We start from the raw sequence: 26,480 nt of genomic DNA on the forward strand, positions 1-26,480 counted from the left end.
TGTATGAACATTGAGAAAATATTTCAAATAAAGTAGGCCAATCAGAAATGAGATCTACAGTCCTGCGTGAATTAATTGAAATATGACAATAACTACACACGTTATGTATTTTTTTGTACTTATACCCTAATTCATCAATTACAATATTCAGAAACAATAAATTACATATTCGTAATATTTCTTAATAGCTAATATGTTCTTCTTTCTGTAATATAATTTGTATTACACGATTTGTCATAGATTCATCATCATGAAACCATAGTCAAGTTTGAGACTCTATCATGCATAAAAATATATTGTTCCGATTAATTCGCACGGGACTGTATTCCATAGCTTTGCTTTAAAATGTCCAAAGTTTATGTGCAAGCTAATCAGGATATCAAAAGCTGCCATTTAATTTCAAACATTTACCACATAATGTTGGTGCAGAATTAATGAAAAATTGCACATATTGCATTCTTTGTGGCATATCAAGAAACTCAAAAACAGGGTTGTTAAATTCCAGGAGCCCATAAATTCTAATGGGTTCTGTAACGTGACCGGAATCCTTTTCTTGCACAATGTAAATTCCGTTCAGGTTGTGTATTCTTTCATTTCATTACCAAACTTGGACCATATTTAAATTGATCCGGAAAAAGGTTCTGGGACCAAATAGAAATACTTTAATGATAAAAAGGTTCTTTACAGTCCAGAACCCATTTATGCTTCCTGATTGTTGCTCCCAGACAGGAATTGAATTTATTTACAATTCCTGGATCTTTAACAACACTTCTGAAAAAGTATTGAGGCTGGCATATTCAACTGGAATCCTCTGATAATTGTATCACTAATATTTATTGATCCTCATACATTGGTGTAGGTAATGACTAAACCTCAGATTTTAGGTTTTTAACCGTTTTTCCTTTACAGGTATGCAAGAAATAATAAGTTAAGTCAGAGTATTCTTAAAAAACGCAACAACTGATGAAGTTTTTATAGTGCTTAATAAAACCTATTTTGCTTGTTAGAACCTATTTTAGGTTTATGTGCCTAAATCGAACCTTTTTTTAGGTTTCTATATATTTTTAAAGGTTTTACAGACTTTTTATGTCACACAGAGGCATTTGCTTTGTTTGGTCACGAGACAATTCAATGACGAACGTGTTTGAAACATACTCTCTGTCGATTTCCCTTCCTCCAAGTCCATGGTGGTTTTTCAAAGCTATAAACAAAGCAAACTGTCTGGTGCCACTGTTACCTGTACAATCCAAAGTGGTCTGACCTGTGTGGTCTTGCTCACTTTCGCATCACTTCCATGCTATGTGGCATTCACGCCTTGCAAACTAACATTTCAGCATTGAAGTTTGCAGCACTGACTATGTTTTTGTTGAAAGATTATTTTCAGCATAGAAGATGATCCTCACAGACAAAATTGCGGAGTTTGATTGTGGATAACATGAAAACAGATTATTGCCTAACTATACGGCGAAGAGTGGATTTTAATAGCAAATTTCCAATGGTAAGTTCTGCCATCGCCAAAAGGCAACACACATAACGTTAACAAGATAGTGCATATTTCAGGATATAGGTTTCTCATTTTCATTGCTGGTGACTACCTAATCAGCAGTATTCAGAAATTTTGAACTATTTTAAGTTTTTTTAACCTACTTCAGGATTTTTCGAACCTAACTTAAGATTTTTCGAACCTATTTTAGGATTTTTCGAACCTATTTCAGGATTTTTAGAACCTATTTTAGGAACCTCAAACCACACGTTTTAGAACCTAAAAATCCGAGATCTAGTAATGACTCAGACTGAATTCTACTTGTCAAACAAATCATGGAAGTCTACAAGTGAACAAGTAGCACTTTAAACAATATCAGTTCATCAGCAATTCAGACAGAAAATTAACTCACTTCTTTTTCCAGCGACGTTCTGGAGTGGGATGCCCAACAACCATACAAGGCAGTTTAACTTCTTCCTTCCATACTGCAATAACTTTGCTCCCAAATGATGCCACGTGAGCTGGGACTTTATTAGATGGAGCCTGCACCACACGATGAGATGGAGAACCTTCACCGATATTTGTGAAAGCTGTTACCCAGAACTCATATCGATGATGAAGCCTAAGATGAGTGATGCTGTAATATGTTTGTTCTGGCGGCAACTCAAAAACATCTTTATCCTGAAAGTCACGAAAATATGAAATACTAAATACCTTAGCAAAAATACTGCTATGAACATGTCATTCATGAACAATGAGATCAATAGTATTGAACTTCAGATAATCATTACGGATCATAATGCAGGGTCTTGCAAAAAGTTCTGATGGTTTTATCCACTTAGGCTGGAGGGTAGATGGCATTGTCAGAATTGTGGCACTGTATGCTATTACTCTCATCATTTCAGTTACCACATAGCAGTGAAATGTTATGCAGTGGGAGTTTGCAGAGGAGACATTTTTTTAAAAAAGATTAACGAATATGTAGTGAATACTCAGTGAAGGTTGCATGAACGACATTTTTACTGTGAATGAATCATGGCATGGTGCAGTGTGTGTAAATTCTGGGTCATTTGCCCACATTTTTTTGAGAAAGACAGCCATACTGTTACCGCCAATTCAGATTGCTATGTTTTGATGTTATGCAATTTCCTGGCACCAGAACTACACAGATATTGGTTAGGTTGGTGTGGTTCCAACAGTATAGGGCAACTTCCCTTACAGCAAGGACTTCAATGGTAGTTGTCAACAGCATGTTTCCAGGACATGACACTTCCCACGGATGCAACATTTTGTGGCCACCATGATCACCAGATCTCCCCATATGCAACTTCCTTAAGTGTACCTCAAAAGCAAGGTTTACATTGAGAAATCACAAACAGTCGTTGGTCTTAAAGAAGTGATTCATTGCAAAATTCATGTCATTCTCCAAACAAAGATTTAGCGAGCTCTACAGAACTTCACTCACAGACTCAAGGTGTGCATCGGCAAAGACTGAATGGCGTAATTTCTTTGGAGCTAAATGTTGCTGGCATCTCCCCTTTCACTTTTGTAAATGGCACATACAATACAATACTTCCTAGCAATTCACACAACTGAATACTTCAATTTCTTTAACCATCAGACCTTTTTTGTCAGACCTTGTATAATTAATTCCCTCTTGAAATTAAGTGGCAAATATTACAATTGATAAAAGTGGATTTTAATATGGCTGAACCATCATCTTTTTTTTAACCAATACCCACCAATACTGATATTTCGGACATTGTTAACAAAATAAAGTTGTTCACATTATTAACTTAAACTAATATACCAGATCTTTGGTTTAAAACAACCATACATTTACATACAACATGATCAAAATATTAAATTAGCTGCCATTAAATTATGTAATCCCCTTTGACACATAATACTGAAAATTATGCATTTTGCATAACTTCAAGACATTGAAAATTTGAAAAAGTGTCACTCTACTCACAACTGCAAACTGTAGAGCAGGTTACACATAAATTTTAAAATACATTTTCTCCCTTACATGAAAAAAAAAATATATCACCATGGATGTACAATGTAGAAGATGTACTGAAGCTCAAAATTTCCAAAATTGATTGGGAGTGTTTTTTGCTACTCAACTTTGAACATTGAACACAAACACTTGGCCAAAAAAAACATTCAAAATACTCACTTCACTAGAAAAAATGCATTATTGTATTGTCTGTTAATCTACAAAATAAGACTGGTTTCATCTTTCAGGCTACAATACATGATAAAGGTTGTGAGAATTACTCACCAAGTTTAATATATATATATATATAATATTAACTTATGTTTTGCGAGTATCGAGGTAACTCCTGTGATGTTTCAAGTGCAACTGCTCCCTTCCTCAGGCTGTTCACGTTTAGGTTATGTATAATTCATAACCACGTCGAACTCTCCATAGGTTCAGGATATAGGATTGGTAAAAGGTGTATGGTTAAAAGGCAGTATAAATCTAAAACCCATTATAGGTACACATCAAACTACCATGCCGTTTTCCCAAATAGAAATTGCTCCTTGGAATGTTAAAACTTTAAAACTGTGAGTAGCCATGGCCCACGTGTGCTGCAATACGCAGCAGGAGCAATTTCTAACTGGGAAAACAGCATGGTAGTTTGACGTGTACCTATAATGGGTTTTAGATTTATACTGCCTTTTAACCATACACCTTTTACCAATCCTATATCCTGAACCTATGGAGAGTTCGACGTGGTTATGATTTATACATAACCTAAACATGAACAGCCTGAGGAAGGGAGCAGTTGCACCTGAAACGTCGCAGGAGTTGCCTCGATACTCGCAAAACATAAGTTAATATTATATATATATTTATCTTTCAGGCTTCGTTTGTTCCGGAGTTATGTTCATTAGCAAATACAATGTTTTGTAAATAAGGTAATTTTTAAAATAGCTACAAAAATAGACAAATTTGATTTTTATCAAAGTTTTCATGAAAATAGAATCCACACCCACTCACCAAAAATCATCAAAATCAGTATGTCAAATACTGCCTGATTTGACATGCAATCACCCACAGGAAATATGAAACAGCAGCCATCGGCTGGGGCTTTATGAATATGCTTCACATGTGAGTAGAGGAGCTGCTGACATTTTTCATCCCCATTGGATAAAAGATTTTACACAGCAGTTTACACTAAAATATATGAATTAAATACTCACCAAAGCTAATCCTTCCAATGAGCGCACATACACTTTATATCCAATAATTCTTCCATTTGGTTTACGTGGCAGTAGCCATGATAAAAGTATTGTCTCAGAATCCATAATAAGAGCTTTAATGTCCCAAGGTTGTCCAGGTACTGCAATGGACAAGATACAAGAAACATTAAACAATAATAAAAAAAAGTTGGCAAGAGTAATACAAAGATAATTATATTACTATATTGATGGATGCTTGCATGAAGCTACCTATCGACGGCCCCACTCCTACTTGCCAAGGTGGGAGATCATTCAACCAGTTACGAGGTGACATGTGGTCAGCATGACACACCCCCAGTCGTCATCGTAAGTTTTTTGTGACTGGATTACACTAGTCATTTGTAGCTCCCTAATTTCCTCACGATGGTGGGTGGTCGGTCACCAGTCCCATACACTGGCTGAAATCTCAGGAAAAGTTATTACGCTTTCCCCAGGAGACTCGAACCTGCACGCATCCCATAGTCAGAGCCCAAAGTTGCACATTAGACTGCATGGCCACGATGTGAGACAAGTAATTATCCTTAGGTTCATATAATTTCCCCACCTTCCCCTATGTACATCATTGACAACATTCTCTCTCTAATAGAAGTACATTAGTACAATATTTATATATATTTTGGTTACATTAATATGTCTGTTCTACCCCTTTAATAAAAATCAGATAGAAAAAAATTACTGGTCACCTAGCAGTTATTATAAAAGATGAATATTACATTAACTTCATGTGAAAAAGTTAAAAATTGATCATGAAGCATCCAATTGTGATTTCTAATACACAACTATCAACTATTGATAAAACTAAGGTTTGTGACCAAACTTAATCAGTGAATTAAACTGATGGGATACAATCAACCACCTCAATTTAAGCATTTGTTCCTCTTTGGGGGTGGGGGTTATAACAAAATTACTGGCATCCAAGAATGTAGGGAAAAGTACACTCTGTCCATTTTACATTACTTTGTAAGAAGTATTTTCTTTCATTGATTGAGTTGGTGTTTTAAGTGCACTTTATGCACAATATGGCTAATCGGGATTGGACCTACAGTTTAGAGAGGAATTTGAACCACTATTACAAGGTGACAACGGTACCACTACATCATCGGGGAGGCCCGATAAGTACTTTCTTATTTACATGTTTGATACTGGGGTATTTTAGTATTATACGGACTACCTCCAATCAGTACACTGTATGTACCTAACCTTCATATTTATTTATTGAGAAAATTTCAGATACAGCACGTAGCCATTTTACACTGAAATCAATAACAATGAAAAGAACAAAAGAGAACAAAAATGAAAATAACAAAATAAGACAAAATATTAATATAAATAAGTCAAGATAGCCAATTAAATATTATTTAGCAACATATGTTCTGATGGTTGACCAAAAGGCGTACTCTGTAGAAAATACATCAGTACTTGATGGGAGGTCGTTATATTGAGTGGGAAGTCTGTGGAAGAGCAATCTTTTTTTGATTTTCCAGTCTAGGCTTTTTTGTGTAAAATATATTATTGTTGCGTGTTGTGCGCATAGGCACTCGACAGTGGAATTCCTGGAGGAGCGTGTTGCAGTGGATTTTGCCATTGACAATTTTGTAAAGATACCTAAAATCATTCAGTAAACGGCGCTGATAGGGAGTCTGCAAGTTTAGAAAGGACAGGACATGTGGTGTTGAAAAATTGTGTAATGAGGTAACCCTGTAACGAACTATAGCAAGGAAAAGTTAAGAACAGAATAGATTCTGGAGAGCTGAGTGGAACATGCCATGGACCAGACTGGAGAGCAGTATTCTATTATTGGGGAAGTGAATGATTTGAAGTACAAGGTGAGGGCTGAGATGTCACTAATTTCGGTGAAACGATACAGTAAACCTAAGAGTCAGATAGCCTTTTTTGTCGTGCCTGTAATATGTTCTTCAAATGTGAGTTTTTGGTCAAAAACAATGCCTAGGTCTTTATGGGAGGATACTGCTTTGATGTTGTTGCCAAAGATGGAGTAAGATGACTTTAACAGGTTCTTTTTGAGAGAGATGGTGAGAGTAGTACATTTTTCAGGAATTAATGTAAGTTTCCATGCCAGGCACCATGAAAAAACGTTTTAATGTCATTCTGGAGAAGATGAGTATCATAAAAGTGGAGATTTCTGTGAAAATCTTACAGTCATCTGCGAAAAGAAGGTAATTACTAGAGGTGGCTGTGAGATGGTCGGTAAGGTTATCGACAAATAATATGAACAAGAGGGGTCCTAGAACACTGCCCTGTGGTACTCCAGAAAGGCCGGGAAGATAGTTAGATAGAGTTCCTGGAAGGACTACATGTTGTTGGCGATCGCTAAGGTAATCTGTGAGCAAGTTAAGAAAGTTACCATGAATGTTGAATCTATTGCATACTTTGTGAATCAAAAGATGATGACTGACAGTATCAAAAGCTTTGGCTAGGTCAAAATATATAACGTCCAGTTGTGAATTGTTTGAAATATATTTAATAGCATGTGAGAGAAAAACAGACAGGTTCGTAAGACAGGAACTACCAGAAAGAAAAGCATGTTGATTTGAGCTTAGGTACGCAGAAACAAATTTATATAGCCTGCCTTTGATGATTTTTTCACAAATGATGGACAGAGGAGAGAGTAACGAAATTGGCCTATAGGAAGAAGCAAGGTTTTTTGTTGCCATTTTTGTGAATGGGAGTGATGTTAGCTTGCCTCCAATCGTGAGGAAAGATGCACTCCGAGAAACATCTATTCAGAAGAATGCAGAGGGGAAAAGAAAGGTTTTCTTCAGGAACATGGTGTTGATACTGTCCGGCGCTAGGGCACGGTGAGCTGAGAGAGACGACAATAGACTTTTCACTTTATCGGTTGTAGTGGCAAGCTTTGTTAGAGAAGAAGAACAGACTGATCTTATGTTTGGCAACGTTGCAAGGGGCAGGCGGACAGAAGTTACCATGGAAATAAGCATTTTAAGACTTCAGCCCTATTGTGTGTAATTTCAAGAGGAATTCTGCTATTGTTTCTTCGAGTTTATTAGACTGAAGAAGTTCTATGGATTTTCCTGGATTGTTGCATTGATATTGTTTATGTATTTGTTTCAGAGTAGGTACTTTGAGTGCCATCGAAGAACAGCGAATGTATTGTAAGTGTGTTCACTCGGGAAGTCCTTCCAAACTTGCCAGGCTCGATTCTTGTTAGCCAGTACATTGCGCACTTCTGAGTCGAATCAACTTGGTAATCGGCGAGATGCTATTCTTTCTGAAGGGACAAGGTGGTTCACCGTTGCATGAATGGCAGCTGTAAAAAGCTCACCTGCATTGTCGACTGTACCATCTTTCAAAAGGCCCCAGGGGAAGCAGTTGAGGGTACGTCTTATCTCCTCCCACGGTGCTCGGTTACACAGGTGGTGCTTCTTCTGGATCGAGGGGCAATGACCTCTTTTAGTAGGTGGGGGGATGGAAATGGACATGTCCTGACTATCGTGGTCAGAACTGAGGAGGTTCTTACGCAGCATAATGTTTATATTGTTCAATGTGGACACAACATAATCTAGATTACTGTCCTTTCTGGTGTTGAATAAATTATGCTGCCTTAGCTTTAAACCAGAAATGAAAGTTTCAATGAACCATAAGTCATTTTCACACTTCGCGATTCCATGACAAGAGTCTTGCCACTCAATAGACAGGTTGAAGTATCCGAAAAGCACAACGTCCCCCAGGGCAAGTATCGAATCTCGACATTCTTCGAGAAGTCAGAGTGGACTATTTTTATTCGGTCTATACTAAGAACCAAGGAGAAGATTATTTGCATTGGATACTGAAACCTCGACCCACAGTAATTCACAGTTCCGCTTTAGGTCATTGCGTACTTTACTGCAATTTTGTGCTAACACATATCATTACACCACCACTGCAAGTTGCACGATCTTTTCTATATATGTTAAAATGGCTTGCGAATGGTAGTTCACTGTCACTAACATTTTCAGTTAACCACGATTTGGTAAATATCAAGCAATCGTATGGCATTAGTTCACATGCAAAAGCAGCACAGTCAGTAAGCTTGTTCTTAATGCTCTGTGTATTTTGGTAATACATGGAGAAATTTGCCAACGTTTTCACAGGTACCAGATTCACTTCAATGTCTCCACAAATTAAAGCCATGCATAGGAAGTGAAAGTACTGGGCTGGGATCCTGTTACCTGCGGAGCGCTGCTCCCTGCTCCTGGGTGAAGCCATGGCAGACACACACATACCTGTTGCCACAAGTGCCGAAAACGAAAAGTAATTAGTATGCCATAAGAACCTAACTAATTAGATATGAAGGTTAGGTTAGATACGTACAGTGAACTGATTGGAGGTAGTCCATATAGTACTAAAGTACTGATACTGGTATGTCTAAAAGCAACAAGTAACTTAATAACCTTGTGAATTTATGTTACATATTGTTTGATAAATATTTGTGTACAACAAATTGTTTTATTGTTTGATAAAATATTTGTTTGTGTAGGACACATTGTTTTTGCATGAGATGATGCTGAAGTTAGGCAGTTAAACTAAACTTTATGAATTATTGAAATTCAATCAGTCAAGGGTTAACATTATAAATTATTTATATTCAACATATTCAGGTGTAATTTGTTTTTAGTGAGAATTTATGATATCCATTTAAATGTTAAACAATGCTCTGGTTAAAAGTGACTGACCATTTCCCCTAACATGCTAAACACATGTTTCATATTCCCGAAATTTATGAAAACTACCTCTTGGTCATAATAACTAGGAGAAAATATCAAGGGTGCATGATTGTATCCCAGACTGATTTAAACCAGCACAACACATAACAATACACATGACATTTCAGTTGTGCAAGTAACACCAGATTTTGAAGGAATGCAAAATGCAATCTAGATTATTTCCAGAAAGTTATTCATAAAATCATTTATGCAAAATGCAATCTAGTTTATTTCCAGAAAGTTATTCATAAAATCATTTATGTACCATCTTCCTTAGTCCTGCAGAAAATTGGCCTACTGGATGCACCATCACCCTTCCTTGTGTAGGCTCGCACTTCAATGCTGTAGTTCTGATAGGCATCCAGCTCAAATAACTGAAGTTTAACGCCATGAGTTGTCTTTTCAAATGGTGGTGTGAAATCTAGAAAGAAGGATAAAAAAAATATCAGACATGTTTTGGCAGTAAGTACTGTTTGAACCTTCTACATTCATTAAAGAAAAAGTTATATGTAGGAGAATGCCACAGTGGTCCAGTTGGTGGAGCATCTGACTGTCATGTAGAAGAACCAGGTCCAATTCCCACGTGTTCCTGCAGAGAATGGTTTGATTTGATTTTTGTTATTTAGCGTCGCTTTTTGCCACTTTTGGCTAATTGTGCGATGAGGATGACATGATGAAATTAATAAAGGGACACTCATAAAGAACACTCCATGTCCAGGCCGGGACCTTGGCATCGTAGCATGCTGCGCTACCCACTCCGCCCTGCATGGAGTGGCTTTGGGGTAAAGGGGGCCAGAGCATGGTGCTGAATACATCACCCCCCACATTCTCAAAATGCCTTCACAGCATATTGCAATGTGTAAAAGGTAGCTTTACTTTTCCTGAAGTTTTTCTTGTAAGTCCACTTTATGTACAGATAGGCTAATCAGAGACTGGATCTACAGTTTAAAACGTGTCTCCACCGGGCATTGAACCTGGGACCCCTTGATTGCAAGGCAATAATGACCTTCATATATATACATATCTGTGTGAAAGGGAGAGAATTACAAGTAAACACAAACTTGTTGACAAATAACCTACACATACTGATTCCTCAGGTACATAAAGGCTTTGTTTTATTAAGGTACAATGCATGCAAAGTACGAGGTCTGCATCACATATGTTCAGACTACACAAGTACATAGGCGCCGACTCCATGGGGCTTAGGGGGGCTCAAGCCCCCCCAATGTTAATTATGTGGGGGCAGAGCTCCCCCAATGTTAATGATGTGTGGGCAGAGCCCCCCAAATAATTTTGCTTAAGAGGATCTAATGTATTATTTTTCTTATCTTGTAAAGTTTACTCCGAATTGTGCCACATGAACTTAACTTTAAATACACATTTGAAATGTTCTAGATCATCAACTTTGGGGGGGCTGAGACCGCTAAACCATCAACTTTGGGGGGGGGGCTATGACCGGAGACAGCAAAACACATGACTTATTACTATATACTAAGTATATAATTATTATTTACTATTTTACATATATTAATCAGAGACATAATGAATTTAGCCAACGACTTGTTAAAGACTGTTTGGGAATCCCCTAAAAGAATGCAAATATTTAGGAATATTTATTGATGTGAATGAGAAGGCTGGCCATACTGGACTGCGTCCACTTTGCCCTTGTCGGTGGACGTTGAGAGCCTCCAGTATGCAACAGATCTTAAGGAACTATGAAAACCTTCTCAAATTTCTTGAGAAATTTTCTGAAGAAGATTTTACTGACGCAGCATTAAAATGTGCTTCACTTCAAGACATGTTTCTTTCTCTCCCTCTACTGCCATGTGATGGGTCCAATAGAAGAGGTAAACTGTAAGATTCAGTCTCCACGCATTGGTTCTACAGAAGTGGAATCAAAACTAAAATACTTGACTGACATCTTTCAAGAAAAGCGAATGGATTTTGAGCAGTTCTGGCAGAAATGCACAGAGGGCAAATCAAGCCTCGTTGATGAGCCAGAATTGGCCCGGCAACGTCACGTCCCTAAGAGACTTGAAAATCCTGATGCTGCCAAACATCACAAGTTCTACACTTCAAAATAGTATTATAAATCAATATACACTGACGTGTGTGATACAGCAAAATCATGTGTTAAACAAGGACATTAATGTATAGGACTACAAAAAGTAACAGCCGTAGAGAAAGAATGCATCTCAGCTGTGAACAGTTGCACAACAAACTTTCAGCAAACGCGAGAATTCTTTCGGCAAGATTTGGATGCCGATAGGCTCTCCTTACACATGTCCATGCTTCATGATATCGCCATACAGAAGAAAGTGGTTCTAACTACCATGCGCGACATAAGGAAGTTTCTTTTGGAAGACACCACCCTCCAGAAACCAAATTCATGATGGTCTTCCGCACTGTGCCAGTGACGACAGCCACAGCCGAAAGGTCATTCAGTGCTATTAGCCGACTAAAGACATATTTGAGATCTACAATGGGGCAGAAGAGACTAAGCAGCTTAGCGGTACTCCACATACATCAAACTGTGCTTGATAATTTGGACCTGAGACCGCTCGTTGATAAGTTCATAAAAAATAACCCACTGTGTAGAGCAACTTTTGCTTTATTTTTAAATCATGTTCATATGTTTTGTTGTGTATGTCACTTTATATCTTAGTGTATATGCTATTTTTTTTTATTATTGCAAAATTAAATTTAAAAAGTAAAATATTGTAGCAAGAAAAAACAAGTAAAACTATTTTCCTGCGATTTGTGTTAGCATTTATGTAAATAATTAAATAAAACTGTTAAATATTCGTTATTTGCAACCCATCACATTTCTGTTGTGGACATTAAAACACACCCATGACCTCGACGGGACTCGAACCCGAGACCTCTGGATCAAAGCGAGTTGAGTCAACCACCCAACATGCTCGGCTACCGAGGCCAGCATAATACTGTTAGGTTGGTCTCTTAATGTAAATACATACTTTTCAATGAAAATGTTAATTGTTATCTAAAAAACAAATGAGCAGACACAAAAGACGTAAAGAAACTTTGAAACATTTTCTAAACGTTTTTCCTGTTAAATTTCATTTGCATGAGGAATATAATAGCTACTTAAACATTGCTATATGAGGATGTAATTTTTATTTTTAGAAAAAGGGAGTGAGTGAGTCATTCATTCATTTATTTCAGTGATCAGAGCCCCCCAATAATTTTGACAAGTCGGCGCCCCTGCACAAGTATATGGGAGTGGTTCGTAAAGCTGTGGAATGCATGGTCAGAGATAGGTAAGTAATTTTTAAAAATATGTGTCAGTTGTTTTATTCTAAAAGTAACATAAAAAAATAATGCATTACCATAACTGTCATACAATAAGAACACAAGATTGTTTCACATCTGTTCTCGGAGTAAATGAACAATATAGAGAATATCTCCAATTTCGTTAATATTTGGTATACTAACTACATTTGGCCTTCTAATCATGAATCTGTTGTTAAAATGTGGGGGTTACATCTGGAAATCGTGAAAAAAGCTGATATAAGTTTTTTAAGCTGTATCGCATTGTTTTACGAACAAAATTTTAACTAAGCTTGCCTAACCTTACCGGAAATAGTTCGTGGGGCTATTCGTAGCATGATGAAATCGCAATAAAACAAAAGGAATTTGGGCCCACCATTTTTCTAAAAAACGCTCTAACACCGTTGCCAAACCTACCTCTAATCACAGTCACTCCTCTGTTCCGCCATGCTTCAACGATTAATGATCTTCAAGTAATGAAGCAACAACTAATGCCGAATGTCACTTGTTCATATCATCAAACATGGTTGTTATGTTTATGTATGGAGAATGATTGTGGTAATGAAGAACGTAATTTTGCAACATATATAGACGTAAGTGTACAATTTTTATACATGACCCCCAAATAACAAGTATAACAAGTAGGAAAGGAATTGGAGACATTCTCTATATTGTACATTCTTACTCTGTTCTCATTAGTGATTTCTTAGTGTAACTTTAGATGCACAAATTGAGAACAAGACAACAAAGCATGTACTTGCAAATAAATCCTCCAGTCCTCAATTTATCAAGAAAAAGTAACACAAAGTAAGGAAGTACCATTCCAATTACTTACATAATTTTGGTAGCACATTACAAAAAAAAGTAATGCTTTCCTTGCACTACATTACTTCCCAACTACATGCATGCCATGCACAGCTTTACAGCATCATCCCTCATCAATGCTAGAATTTTCTATTGCTTGGGGTAGTTGCGAAGATAAGGATGAATGATGAAATGGATGTTGGACAAACATATCTATGTCTTTACTTGTGCTCGAAACTGAGACCTCTAGCTTCGTAGCAGGTTATACTGACCATTATGTCATGGAGGCTGGTGCAAACGGATTTTAATTTCATACACCGGCAATTGGAGGAAATTTTACTAAATAGATGCAGAAAAAGTATAACTGCACTTAAACTAAATGTTCTGAAGAAACAGCTGATAAATAGCCACTTGATGCAATCATATGGAAGTAAACCAGACGATTCATTGATTGATTTAGTTTATTTTCTTCGTGATTTGTGCCTCTTGGCTAATTTGCGAAGATGGGGATGAGTGATGAAATTGATGAATGGACATTCACAAACAACCAAGCCTGAGCGGGATTCGAACCCGGGACCCTTGGCTAGCCAGTCAGCCACAGGGTTCCGGCAGTAAACCAGACAAAATAATTCTAGCAAGAAAGGTGCAGTAGGTATTTATATTAATGTTACTGTAAGTATCCCCGAAACTGCTGGAATTTCTTTATTTTCTTCTTTTTCACATTGGCACTTACGTATTCTGCATTCCTACGGATTCTTGAAGGTGCCACTTCATTTTTTTCACGCAAATAATCTCAATTTTCGACATATCGAGTAATTATTTTTTGTTCATTTTCGCTTGCGTTACACGCAATATGGCGGAGAAATCTTGACTAGCGTTGTCAATGATCAGTGGTTATGCAGTGTTGCAACCTTCTTCATCAAAAAATACCTATGGTACTAGTTTACTATTGTGCAGACACGGGGCAGGTGACTCTGGCCAATTTCTAACATGCCTTTAACAGGGAGTCTATAAAAAAAGCCGGGGAGCCGGAGCGGAGGCAGGGCCACGTTAGGGGTTGGGGGCAGTCGGTCAATTACCCCCGGGGCGTAGCCCGGAATCAGTAGGAAATTTCGACTCAAAAATTTCAAACGAAAATAGTGAAGAATAAATTCAACTGGATCTTGGACACCGTGCAATTTCACCACGCATCCTGTGCACGTCATCTTCTCACAAGTTCGTCTTCAGAAATGATGCACAGTTACATACGTTCATTAACGCTATACTACTGTTACACAGTAGGAAAACCACATGTTTGGAAACACTGACCGGTAGTTAAATTATCAAGCGCATGCAAAATTTGGTTCATGTAGTAGGACGTTTCGTGCATCAGAGAGACATTAATGTTCAAAAAATAGATGATTTTCCATGAAAATTCATTCAGCGAGGTGAAAAAACACTTCCCAGACCTTCATAGAATATACAGAAACTCTTTTCGGAAAGTACTTTCCCCTGTCAAATTGAAGAAATGTGTTTCGGGGAAACTTAAATTTTACCGTATCTATTAAGCTTGTGCATGTATACATGTAAAGGATTTATTCTATGTAAAATAGGTTCATGAATAATAACAACATTTGCATACAGCAATCTAAAGTTGGGCCAATATCAGCATGCATGCACACATTGGCAGACCACAAAATCAACGTGAAGTTCACTTTTCTCTATTTTGCAACAGCTGTAAAAATAAAATATGCATGACCTGCAATCAATATCTAACACTAGTAATAGTTCCATGCCCTGACATTATATAAGAGGAAAACATGTACAATCTTGCAAGCATCTACTTGCAAAAGTGATAAGTACATTTAGCATACTATTCCATAGCAGCTTCGTTGGTTCCAAATTTTTTTCTTATGATGGTTTGCAGTACTAAAAAAAAGAAGGAGAAAAAGTCATTCGAATTGCTCAACGTATTGTGTAAATGATTCCCTGTGTTACAATTGGTTGACAGTAACATTAATTGATATGTTTTAAAATCCACTTTATGCACAGTAAGGCTAATCGGGACTGGACCTACAGTTTAAAAAGGGATCTGAACCACTTGTGCCTCCACCGGGTATCGAACCCAGGACCCCTTGATTACAAGGCGACGATGCTATCACTGCGCCATCGAGGAGGCGGTTGACAGTAACAGACAGGAGGATGTTCTGTATAAATTTTACATGAGAGAGTAACGTACCATGAGCACTGGATGAATGTTAAGTATTAACCTTCACAGTTCTCTGATTTATCTTATATCTCACACATTATTTTGATCCATTAGCAAACACAGGTTTCGCAAATTATGATGATTGAAATGGTCTTTCCAAAGCACGTGCAGTAACATTTGGGGTTGGATAAGCGAATAAATATGGTTCCATTTGACACACAATGTAAAATTATCTTTACTACAACCATCATCATGGCATCACACTTGCAAACCAGTGTTTATGCAAACATTTAAAAACCTTTATGATAGTGTAGTGGGTAACCCTCCTATTTTATAAATCACTGATTGGTTAACATTAAAATTGTGGGGCTTCAGCACATAGGCTATTTTGCACCCGTTATGTTATACGGGGTCCAACCCCCTTACCATAGCTGAAATCAACATATCTCTCCGAGGATTTAAACCTCCTTACATAATTAAAAGCTGACGCAGTAAATAGACACTTAGCACATACACGGACAAAAGACAGCCCTACAGATTATTATACTGACCGTATGTGCAGATGCCAGTCTCGTTGGCCAGCAACATTGCAGATTGGAATGTACTACATGGAAGTGAGGTTGGCAATTGGGTGCCTCCTCAAAGGTCTCTCCTTGCACAACTATTTTATAATTGGTATGTTTAAAGTTAAATATTTTCTTTTCACCGATTAAAATGTACGCGTTGATTATAGTTTTATACCACCCCTCAACAAAGGTAATTTCTTAATGCACTCCCTCTAACCTATTCCCAAAGCTCGAACATCCCGCACCTACAAATTTCTCTTTCGAGCACCGGTTAAACGAAAACTATTAAGAATTCACTGCTGATGAAATATGGGTAAAAATTTACTATCCTTCGGACACCTCTAGTTTTTTCGTTTCATCAATTTTTGACACTTGATCACTTCTGACACATTATCCGAAGAAAATGTTTCATTTATGTGAGCAAAATTTAGGGTTTACATGGGAATATCCGTTGTCTGCAGAACTTCAATCACAGACAAATAAATACAAGTTACCTCTTCTATCATTTTGACATTTACCTAGGAACTTTAATTACTTATTTCAGCACTGCAAATAGTCGTGTTTCATATGTCAGCTGTATTTGTGCCATAAGTTGCAAGACGTAGCGTAATATTTGAAAATAACAAAGAATAATGTAAGCACAAGACATTCGAAAGCCACTACTTTTCCTACTACAATGTTGCATGCTCCTATCCGGCTGAATCTCGTTTATAGCATACCAAAAAGTAACCTTCTTGCGCCCAGGCCTTCGTGTTCAAATGCATTTTACCCTGACGTAAACAACCCGCATTTATGGCTTTATTTATTACAAAAACATAAAATAGAAAGAATATTAAAAATTATGGGTTTGCAGGGTCCAGAAAAGTCTGTACCGGGATCTGGAAAAAAATTCCCGTACCGATCCCGACTTCGGGATATGATTTCTCAACTTTTCGGGATCCCGAACAATCGGGAAATTCCAAATGGCCATGTTTAAAAGTGATAATTCTCGAGGTTTTCTGCATTATAATTGTCTGATACTTCTCAGAAATTTGTTAGTTTTTATTAAAGAAATTAAAAAAAAACAATCACTTCAGGGGAACATGGTGTGTAGGATTCGAGATTTCCACAGAGTGTGGAAATTTCAAATATTTTTCCCGTCCCGAACGTCGGGATTGAAAAAAATTCTCGTCCCGCACACGCGTCACAAATATTATACATCCCTTTTGGAATAGCTTTAGCCATACAAGTTCACCTCGTGAAAGTGGAAAACACAAGTATATGCAAACGAACAGAGAATCGCATCTCTCCTTGGCGGAGAACTAGACCGGAAGCTCAAAAACATCATCGCACTAGCGTAGGCAGAAGTATTTTTGGGGGGAAAAAGCGAAAGGGGGGCATTATTTGCGTAAATGGATGGCACATAGCTGCGTTCTAAGTAGGTGCAGGATGCCCTATAAGATAGGAGCCCCATCAGATCCCTTCACCCCTATGAACGCCAGTGCTTGACACCGACCACTCCACCACTTAGGCCGGCCCTCACATTGAATATGTCCTCGTTTTGTGTAGGTAATTTGCAACGTGGAATTGCCAAATACGGTAGGGCGATTCGTACATTCACATCACTCAAAATGGCCTCAACGTGCCAACTTGTAATTCCTCTAAAACGTTCAGCAACGCCTTTATACACGTATATACATGATACTTAGATACATGTCTCGTAGAATATTCCTATGAAGAGAGAATATTGGTTTTAGAAGCTTGAAAGCACAATGGCGCTGGACCTCGCCGAGCGTGCACCTTGAGATTTCTAGCCATGGGTATAAGTACCTTGCGTCAGAAAAGTGTCATATGAACACACTTTCTCTTCCAACCCTGGGGAACAGTGGCAAATATTTGAGCGAGTGTGACATCAAATAAATGTATCTTTGTGAGCTACGTTTAAAAACATGTGAGCTGGGAATCGGGGATGTCGAGCTAAATCTCTAGAAGCGGCGGAACTTTGACTCCTATAGTCAGGTGAGCTACTTTTCTATTACAAGATCAAAATCAATATATTTATTCATAATTAGCAATAACTCAATAGATAATCAAATTCAATATTATTTAAGTACATGAATAAGACAATAAAAGCATAACCAAGTATGTAAATATACAGGGCTAGTAAAATGATTCATTCGTTTTGAAAAGCCTATATTTTCAAAAGTATTATACGTACACGCATGAAAGATATATGAAAAGAACCACAAACTCACCAAGTTTATACACCCTCTACAAATGTTCGATATGTGCCCCTTTTGTTACATGACACACGCCCAGACGATACTCGAGCTCATTCCATACATTTTGTAGCATAGTCCTGTCAATGGTCTGCACAGCAGAGTTCGTGGTTTGATTTTGTGTTTTCAGTCCACTTTGTGCACAGTAAGGCTAATCGGGACTGGACCTACAGTTTAAAAAAGTCTGTCTCCACAGGGACCCCTTGATTACAAGGCGACATGGAGCCCACTTCTAATATTTTCAAGGGGTGCATAGTGAGCTGTCTCTGGCAGCAGGTTGAAGAGTCTTATTCCTATGTGTTTGTAATTATTTTGTACTTTGCTTAACCTTGTTGAAGGTGTGTCGAACTTATAACTGAATCTTGTTTTGTGTCTGTGTACAGAGTGTCTTAGATTGTATTTATGAATATTTTCTTTGATAAACTTAGGCAGCTAAATATATATATAAGCATGGAACAGTCAATCTTTTATATTGTTTGAAAAGAGATTTGCATGAAACAGATTGGCTGAATATTCCAGCCATAATCCTTACAGCTTTTTTCTGTCAAATGGCTATGACAAAAAGGCGTAATAAAATTGTGTCAATAAATCTCACTTACGCAGGACCTAAGTTTATTTAATAAGATGTTTGTTTGTTTGCACATCCCAGGATAATTTTGAATCTAGATACTCCTAACTTCTTTGGAGATTTTTCTTGAACGAGGCGGGTATGCATGCATGCATTGTACACTTCGCAACATCTTATTTGACCGCCCTGAAAAATTTCAAAGTCCGGAATTCGTAAATTTGGCAGCATAGCGCTTCAGAGCCAACTAAGAGTAGCCAACTTTGCAACATTTCTTCTTCCTGAATGAAAACGCTCGTGATTTTTTTTCATTCTTTCACATTCCATAAAGTAAAGATACCCTAAAACAGTAAAAAAAAATATACGAGTAGACAAAAAAATGTTAAGTAGAAATACGAATGTTGAAAATATTTCAAGATTCTTCGTTCTGAATTTGAAAATAGGAAACTGTATGTGCATTGTGAAACACTGAACAGATTCTCATCCACCTGGAAAAAATTGCGGTCACATTTGAATACAAGAAGGAAAATTTATGATGATTTTATGCGAAATGTTTAGTAAAGATACCTTGCACAACACCAAACGATTCTGCAAAGTGTGTGTTTTCCTTGGTTCTTGGCGAAAAATGGTTCGAAACTCCGGCACAATGTTGCTTCAACTGAGATTAACGTGTTTTACTGAGATTTCTGTTAGCAATCGCTTAGAGTAGTTGGTTAGATGACAGCACTTTCGTTTTTTTTACTGTTTTCGTCAAGATCGAAACATCGTAGGTTCAAATCCCACCCTTTCCTTATTATTTTTTCCTTTTTATTTACCGAGTACGAAGTGTTCTAATAACGTAATATAATATTATATGATATTACTGTAAATATTTATGCGATGCATGCTCAGTAGCGGCGATTGGGTTTCAAAACTGATGGAGCAAGGTGGGTGGAGGGGGAGGGCAAGGACAGTTTCTTTCCCTTGGTAGATAATGTTTAACATAGTGCTGGGTCATCTGCCCCTCCACACTCCATAATCGTCGCCACTGTGCATGCCTCAAGTAATGCTTCTACTAATGTTTTTAATCTTTCAGTGATTGGCAGGATTTTAGGAAATACTTTTCCTTTCATTCAGCTGTTATAAGTTAACACATATTAAGACCTTACATGTCAACTTTCTGCATCCTGTATCCGGAAATGCTGGACATAAATCGCATAAATATCAACGGAAATATCCAAGAAACGTAGATAAGCATTCTCGTCCAAAGCCGTTTCCTTCCAGAAAAAGATTTTGCAAAGAAGTAGGTTTCAACCCATGACCTTCCATTCCATAAGCAAACGATCCCCCTACACCACACGGTTCACGTTATTTTATGTACTCGGTTCGGATCCCACTTTAAACTGTAGGTCCAGTCCCGATTAGCCTTACTATGCATAAAGTTGACTTAAAACACCAAATCAACCAATTCATCTCCTTTCAGAGTTGGCCCTCTATGATACTGTAGTCGGCCAGCATCCGAAAATACAGTTCTGCTTCGCGTATACCAGAGTGTAATTGCATTTAATATTGTGACTAATTTTACTTTAAAACTACAGATTAAAGCGATAATAGTGTCCAGAAATAGAACCTCGAAGTAGATCTTCACACAAAGTATTTTAATCCATTGCCAAACATTTCAGTTAAGAATAAAATTATGCTTTTCCATTGACCGTATTTTCGATTCATGGGGAATTTGCTAAAAGGACCATGTCAAGAAATCTAAATATGTAAGTTTTACTAGTAAATGCATTTAAAATGCACGAAACAACAGGGGAGGAGAAAAATAAACCTCAAAAATAAGTAAAAGTGCAACAAAAACTGTTAAAAATACTGACAAATAAACTGAAAGCCAAAAAAGCCGAAAAATGCAAAAAAAAAATGTAAAATAGAAAGAGTTTTCCGGCTCTAACTGAAGGGAAACTGACATGATATCAGGTTTAGCATTGTTTTTAAGGGTCAGAAAAAAGTTGATTTTTCATAAACTTCCGGACCCTAATTAGTAATTATGACCATTGAAAAAGTTGGAGGTAGCTTACTTAAAATTTTCTTGCTGAGGGATCGTATCGTCCCATATCTCCACTTCATAATAAACAAAAACATCAAGTTCATATTTCGAAAATGACTTGGATTTTTCCACCACGAAAATATGTTTCTCATAGTTTGAAGTTCGTCAGTATTATCTTTCAAGGTTTCCATTGTTTTAATTTCACACATATTTATATTTCATACGTTCCTCTTTCTTTTCATACAGTCTTTGGAAAAAAGCTGAAGTTTCTTGTCAAACGGGGTCTGGTTCAAATGACTAATTTTCGCTCTTCTGTTCCTACTTTAAACAAATAACAAAATACTTCGTAACTAAACGATTGCTTGTTCAAAGCACGGAATTTTTACACAATTTACAAAATATGATAAAACGCCAATAGACATGTTCATCATTTTTCCCTTTCAGCGTTTCTCGATTTTATCTGAATTCGTTTCCTCATGAAAATTGCCATGAGGAAATTATAGATATGACATAATGTGTGAATTGGTTTCTTCAAACTGGTAGCAATTTTTAACGTGAGCTACTTGGAGAAGAGGTAGCGTGCTTGATTCCTACGAGAGAGGTCGTAGGTTCGATTCTCTACCTAGGCAGGATTTTTTTCAGGAGTATATCGTTGGGTGTAAAGTTTATCCACCGTGCTAAGAAATTAACATTGGTCTCTTTATTTCACGAGAGGAAAGGAAATAGTAAGAGAAAGTTATTTCGATGATAGGAGGAAGTCACATGCCACGTGAAATGCGCAGAATCAAGTTACATAGAGCTAAGTCTGTAATGGTGGTATCGAATATTGCAAAGTTAGTGCGGAAAGTTTGTTATATCTGATACTCGTACTTTCTGTTCAAAGAAGACAAACATTTTAGATACAAAGCGTGAGGAATTAATGATCATTATGAAGTTTTGAATTTTTTTGTTTGACACTCACTATATAAATACTTACTTATTAGTAGTTTCTTATCGAATCGGCCTTCGTCGCAATAACAATTTATTTATGTTAATTAGCGATTTACTATTAGTTTTAGACGCATGGTAAGATGGTGGTGAGGGGATTGACAACAGTCATTACGAAGGAACGGACATAAAATTACCAATCTTAGCAATTTGAACTCATTAAACGCTCTTCTTCGTTACAGTACTGCACTACATCGCTACTTAACATAACTGTATTTTTTTTTAGTATATCGAAATCAAATATTCAATATTTTAGGTGTCAGTAGAGAACAAACAATACATAACTTAAATAACATTACATTTTGCATCCTGAATACATATATGTGATTTGTGAATTAATCATGATGTGTGTGTTAACACAACATATGAACAATAACTAAAAAGAAAAGTTTTAACTTTAAATCCTGGAAATCTCCAACTTCTAAGGGGAAATATGCGCAGAAGGGACGTCCCTCAAGTGTGCATCGGATTAATTTTTTAAATATTCTAATATCAATGGTATCTGTTCAGCAAAAAAAAAAAAGAAAAAAAAAGAAAGAGGAGAGGTTGGGATTTGAACCCGCTACCTTTCACGCTTGATGAAAAATGTGGATTGCAGCGCCTAACCAACTGCTCTACGTTAACTTAATGACGTTATACCCTTAAAAACATGTTGACGTTTATGAAGACTCCCACCTTCCTGTGTTTCAAGCACATTTTCTCGACAAGTCGTGCAAAATATATGTTTTTGAGAACTGTTCGATATTATGCAAGGTATTGTAAATAAAATGTCGCATAAATTCCTCACAAATTTGCTTCTTTCTGCACAAACTTGATGGCAATTTCCTCCAGGTGGAGAAAAACTCTATTCAGTGTTTCAACCCCCCAAATTTCAAGTCTAGCAAGCAGAATCGTAAATATCTTTCAAGGTTATTTTTCCAATTTATTATTTCTGTTTGATTGTGTATTATAATAGCGGTTTATAGTTTCTAAGTTCATGGAAAGTGTTAAATTGAAAACCTATCACCGCAGCGTTTTTCGTCTAGTGGAAGGACCTACTCAAAGTTTGCTACTCTCACCTGGAGCTGAAGTGCAATGTTGCTAAGTTTACGATTTCGGGACTTAGAATTCTTTGGGGCGGTCAAATAAGATGTTGCGAAGTGTACACTAACTGTATAGAATTTAAGATAATAATAATCCATTGCGCTGGACATTCACTCTAGTAGAATCATCCCCCAGGATAAAATAATAATATAGTAGTAGTAGTAGTAGGCAGGGCCGGCCCTAGGTGGGTGGGGGGCCTGGGGCACACAATATTAGAGGGGCCTATAATCAAAATTTAACAGATTTATGTTGTTTAGTCTGAAGTACAGGTGTCCTATGAACATATAGGACATAAACATTATTACACTTAATTTATATATAGTTAGTATTATTATCTAAGAGCAAGGAACAGAACATGTTGAAGGTTATAGCCTAGAATTATGGAAGGATAATAAAAGTTTTAAAAATATTGTTTCATTTCAAATCTGATGTGCTCCTTGTGCGACGTTTATTATATTTAATTACAAAACAGTGTGTTTTCAATATCAAATTGTTACTTTAATTGTAAAAGTGGCAATATTTAATCATATCCAATAACATTATTATTTTTTTACTTTCAATTGGATTTTGACACTGTAGTGAATTTAAATTGTTTCACATACAATAATATTTTTCCTATCATGATATCAGCAAACGAACAATACATATTAACAATTCTTTACAGAAATACTGTATTTGAACACGATTTTCATGTAGTAGCCTACTTTGTCTAGAATATGATTTCAGTAATTTTGGATATCTTTAAGTATGTGAAAACAATCCATGAATGCAGGCTATATCAGATTAGTTACTTAATTGATCCTATAAACTATATTTATTTTATTTTATTTATTTTACTTCTTCTTTTGGATGGCGAAGTTAAGGCACAAGCCTTTTCTTACACTTAACCATCTCAACTTCACATTTTACAAATTTAGTTGAAATATCTAACAGTTTGCGAAATATAAAAGATCAAAATACCAAAGAAAATTAAAAAAACACAAAGAGAAAAAAACACAAAAAGAAAGAAGAAAAACATACAAAAATACACATATATGCTGTAAAAAATGCACGTACAGCATGAACACACACATAAGAAAAATACCTAAAATACAGAAAAATCGGTCGGTGTTTGGCCTGCAAATTTAGATCAAGAAAGGTTTCATTCCATTTTCTTTCCTTGTTTTCAGTACTGGTAAGTTGCCTCCAGAAGATGCTTTCTTAATTTTGATTTGAAATTGCCGAGAGAAAAAGAGTTTCTTATGTCATTAGGGAGGTCGTTCCACGCTCTGGTAGCAGTGACCGTGAAGGATTTTCCGTAAAACGCTGTCTTGTGGAAGGGGATGGTGAGCAGGGAGTTGTTTCGTGAACGGGTAGCAAAGGTGTGTGCTGCGCTTAGGGGTTGAAATCGTGAAAGTAGGTAGGGGGGTTCTCTTGAATGCACTATTTTGTAGAGCGCTGTAAGAGCGTGGAAGCGACGGCGTGTAGAAAGGTCGAACCAGCCTTTGAAAGCTGGGGTAAGGTGGTCAAAATGTTTGATGTTATAAATAAAACGTACACATGCATGCATAATAAACTCTTAAAAAAGAAAACAGTACACAAACAATTATTTTTATCTAGAGCGGGGCTCCCTCAAGCGTGAGGCCTAGGGCCGTCTCTGCTATTAGTAATAATTTGAAATAATATGTTTTTTTAATTATTTTATAATAATTATTGTATAATAGTAATCATTATCAACATAATAATTAATTTGGTTATTTCTGTTCAAGTTTAATGAACAACCGGACCGTCCCCTTACAAATATTTCTGGCGATGCCCATAAACCCCATTATGGTCTATACTATGTCCCGGTGATCTCTGGAGCAAGGCCGCGTATAACGTCAGAGAAGGGGGAAAATCGAGTGGGCAGAGCGAAGCAGTACACGCTGATAAGAAAGCTGGTAACGGCAGTCGCTTCCCCCTCCACGCAATCCCGTGTTCATTGGCGGAGCCGTCTCGCGTCACTACTTGCGCAGAAACTTGGTTTCATTCGCTTGCTGCGGAGTGGTTAGTACATCGCGCTACGACGCCAGGGGTCTCGGGTTCGAATCCCGGCCTGGGCATGGGTGTTTGTGAGTGTCCATTCATCATATCATCACTCATCCCCATCTTCACAATTGCCGGATCCTGTGGCCGAGTGATTAGCGCATCGCGCTGCGACGCCAATGGTCCCGGGTTCGAATCCAGCTCGGGCTTGGTTGTTTGTGAATGTCCATTCATCCATTTCATCACTCATCCCCATCTTCGCAAATTAGCCAAGAGGCACAAAACGCGAAGTAAAATAAACTAAATCAATCAATCAATCAACCATCTTCACAATTAGCCAGAAGTGGCACAAAAGCGAAGTAAAATAAAGCAATCGTTCGCTTGCTCCAGAGATAAGCGAGACAGAGTATATAATTTGGGCTTGTGTGTTGTAGACAAGGAAGCGAGGACAGACATTTTGTAGAAGGGCGAAGGGAAACGACGACCATAGCCACCGCCGGTGATAAACTGGCCACAATTTGAGCTTCTAGACTCCTCTATTCTCAACACGAGGCACACACGAACGATAAAAGTTGACAATGAACGATCCATAAGCGAGAGCGACAAAGGCCTCGAAAATTAATACCAGGATCTTCTTTCGTTGTATATTGTGTTGAGTCCGAAGCAAGCTACTGTGTCGTATTAGCGACGCTTCCGTGATCTCTGTGGTGGCGATTCCCCCTCCGTGAGGATTATTCGCGTGCTTTTATGGCAAAGAGAGAACATTTGTCAGTGGCCAAGCAATAAAGGAATTATGAGTTGCGTCGGCTGCAAGGGCCAAGTCGAAAGAGGGTGCTTTCCTTTATGCTACTGCTCTGCAGTCGGAAACGCAACACGCCGTAACATCAACGTTCTACCTCTCTCTTGCAACAAGCTCCATGGCCGTATTTAAAGAAGGGGGTTTAGGGTTCAACCCCACCGAAACTTATTGCATGTTGGATTAATACCAGTTCAGAAATCGAAATCAGAAACTCATTTTCAAATATAGTCGACCTCCGTGGCGGAGTGGTTAGCACAGCGCGCTACCACACCAGGGTGTGGATCCCGTCATGGGCATGGGTGACCCTTCATAAATTTCATCATATCCAGTTGCGTGCCCAAGGGGGGAGCGGTTGGTGGGGGTCTTAACGCCACCCCATTTGGCCCAATATTCCTAAAAAAATAACGCCAATTTCAGGAAAAGATAGCAATATGAGAGCTGACTTCTAAA

The 26,480-nt window shown here is 37.5% G+C and overlaps 1 protein-coding gene across 2 annotated transcripts in view; it reads right to left on the bottom strand.

Annotated features, from left to right (window-relative positions):
- Positions 1-26,480, bottom strand: part of LOC145984293 (cell adhesion molecule Dscam1-like) — an 875,949-nt gene that overhangs the window by 37,446 nt on the left and 812,023 nt on the right. For both annotated transcript variants that reach the window (XM_083117935.1, XM_083117934.1), the window contains 3 exons: positions 9,725-9,880; positions 4,697-4,836; positions 1,896-2,164 (listed from right to left, as the gene is read on the bottom strand). In XM_083117935.1, coding sequence (XP_082974061.1) covers positions 1,896-2,164; positions 4,697-4,836; positions 9,725-9,880 — 565 coding nt within the window. The remainder of the gene's footprint in view (positions 1-1,895; positions 2,165-4,696; positions 4,837-9,724; positions 9,881-26,480) is intronic.

This window comes from Lepisma saccharinum, chromosome 2, assembly GCF_977018435.1.
Source record: "Lepisma saccharinum chromosome 2, izLepSacc3.1, whole genome shotgun sequence".
NCBI lineage: Eukaryota > Metazoa > Arthropoda > Insecta > Zygentoma > Lepismatidae > Lepisma > Lepisma saccharinum.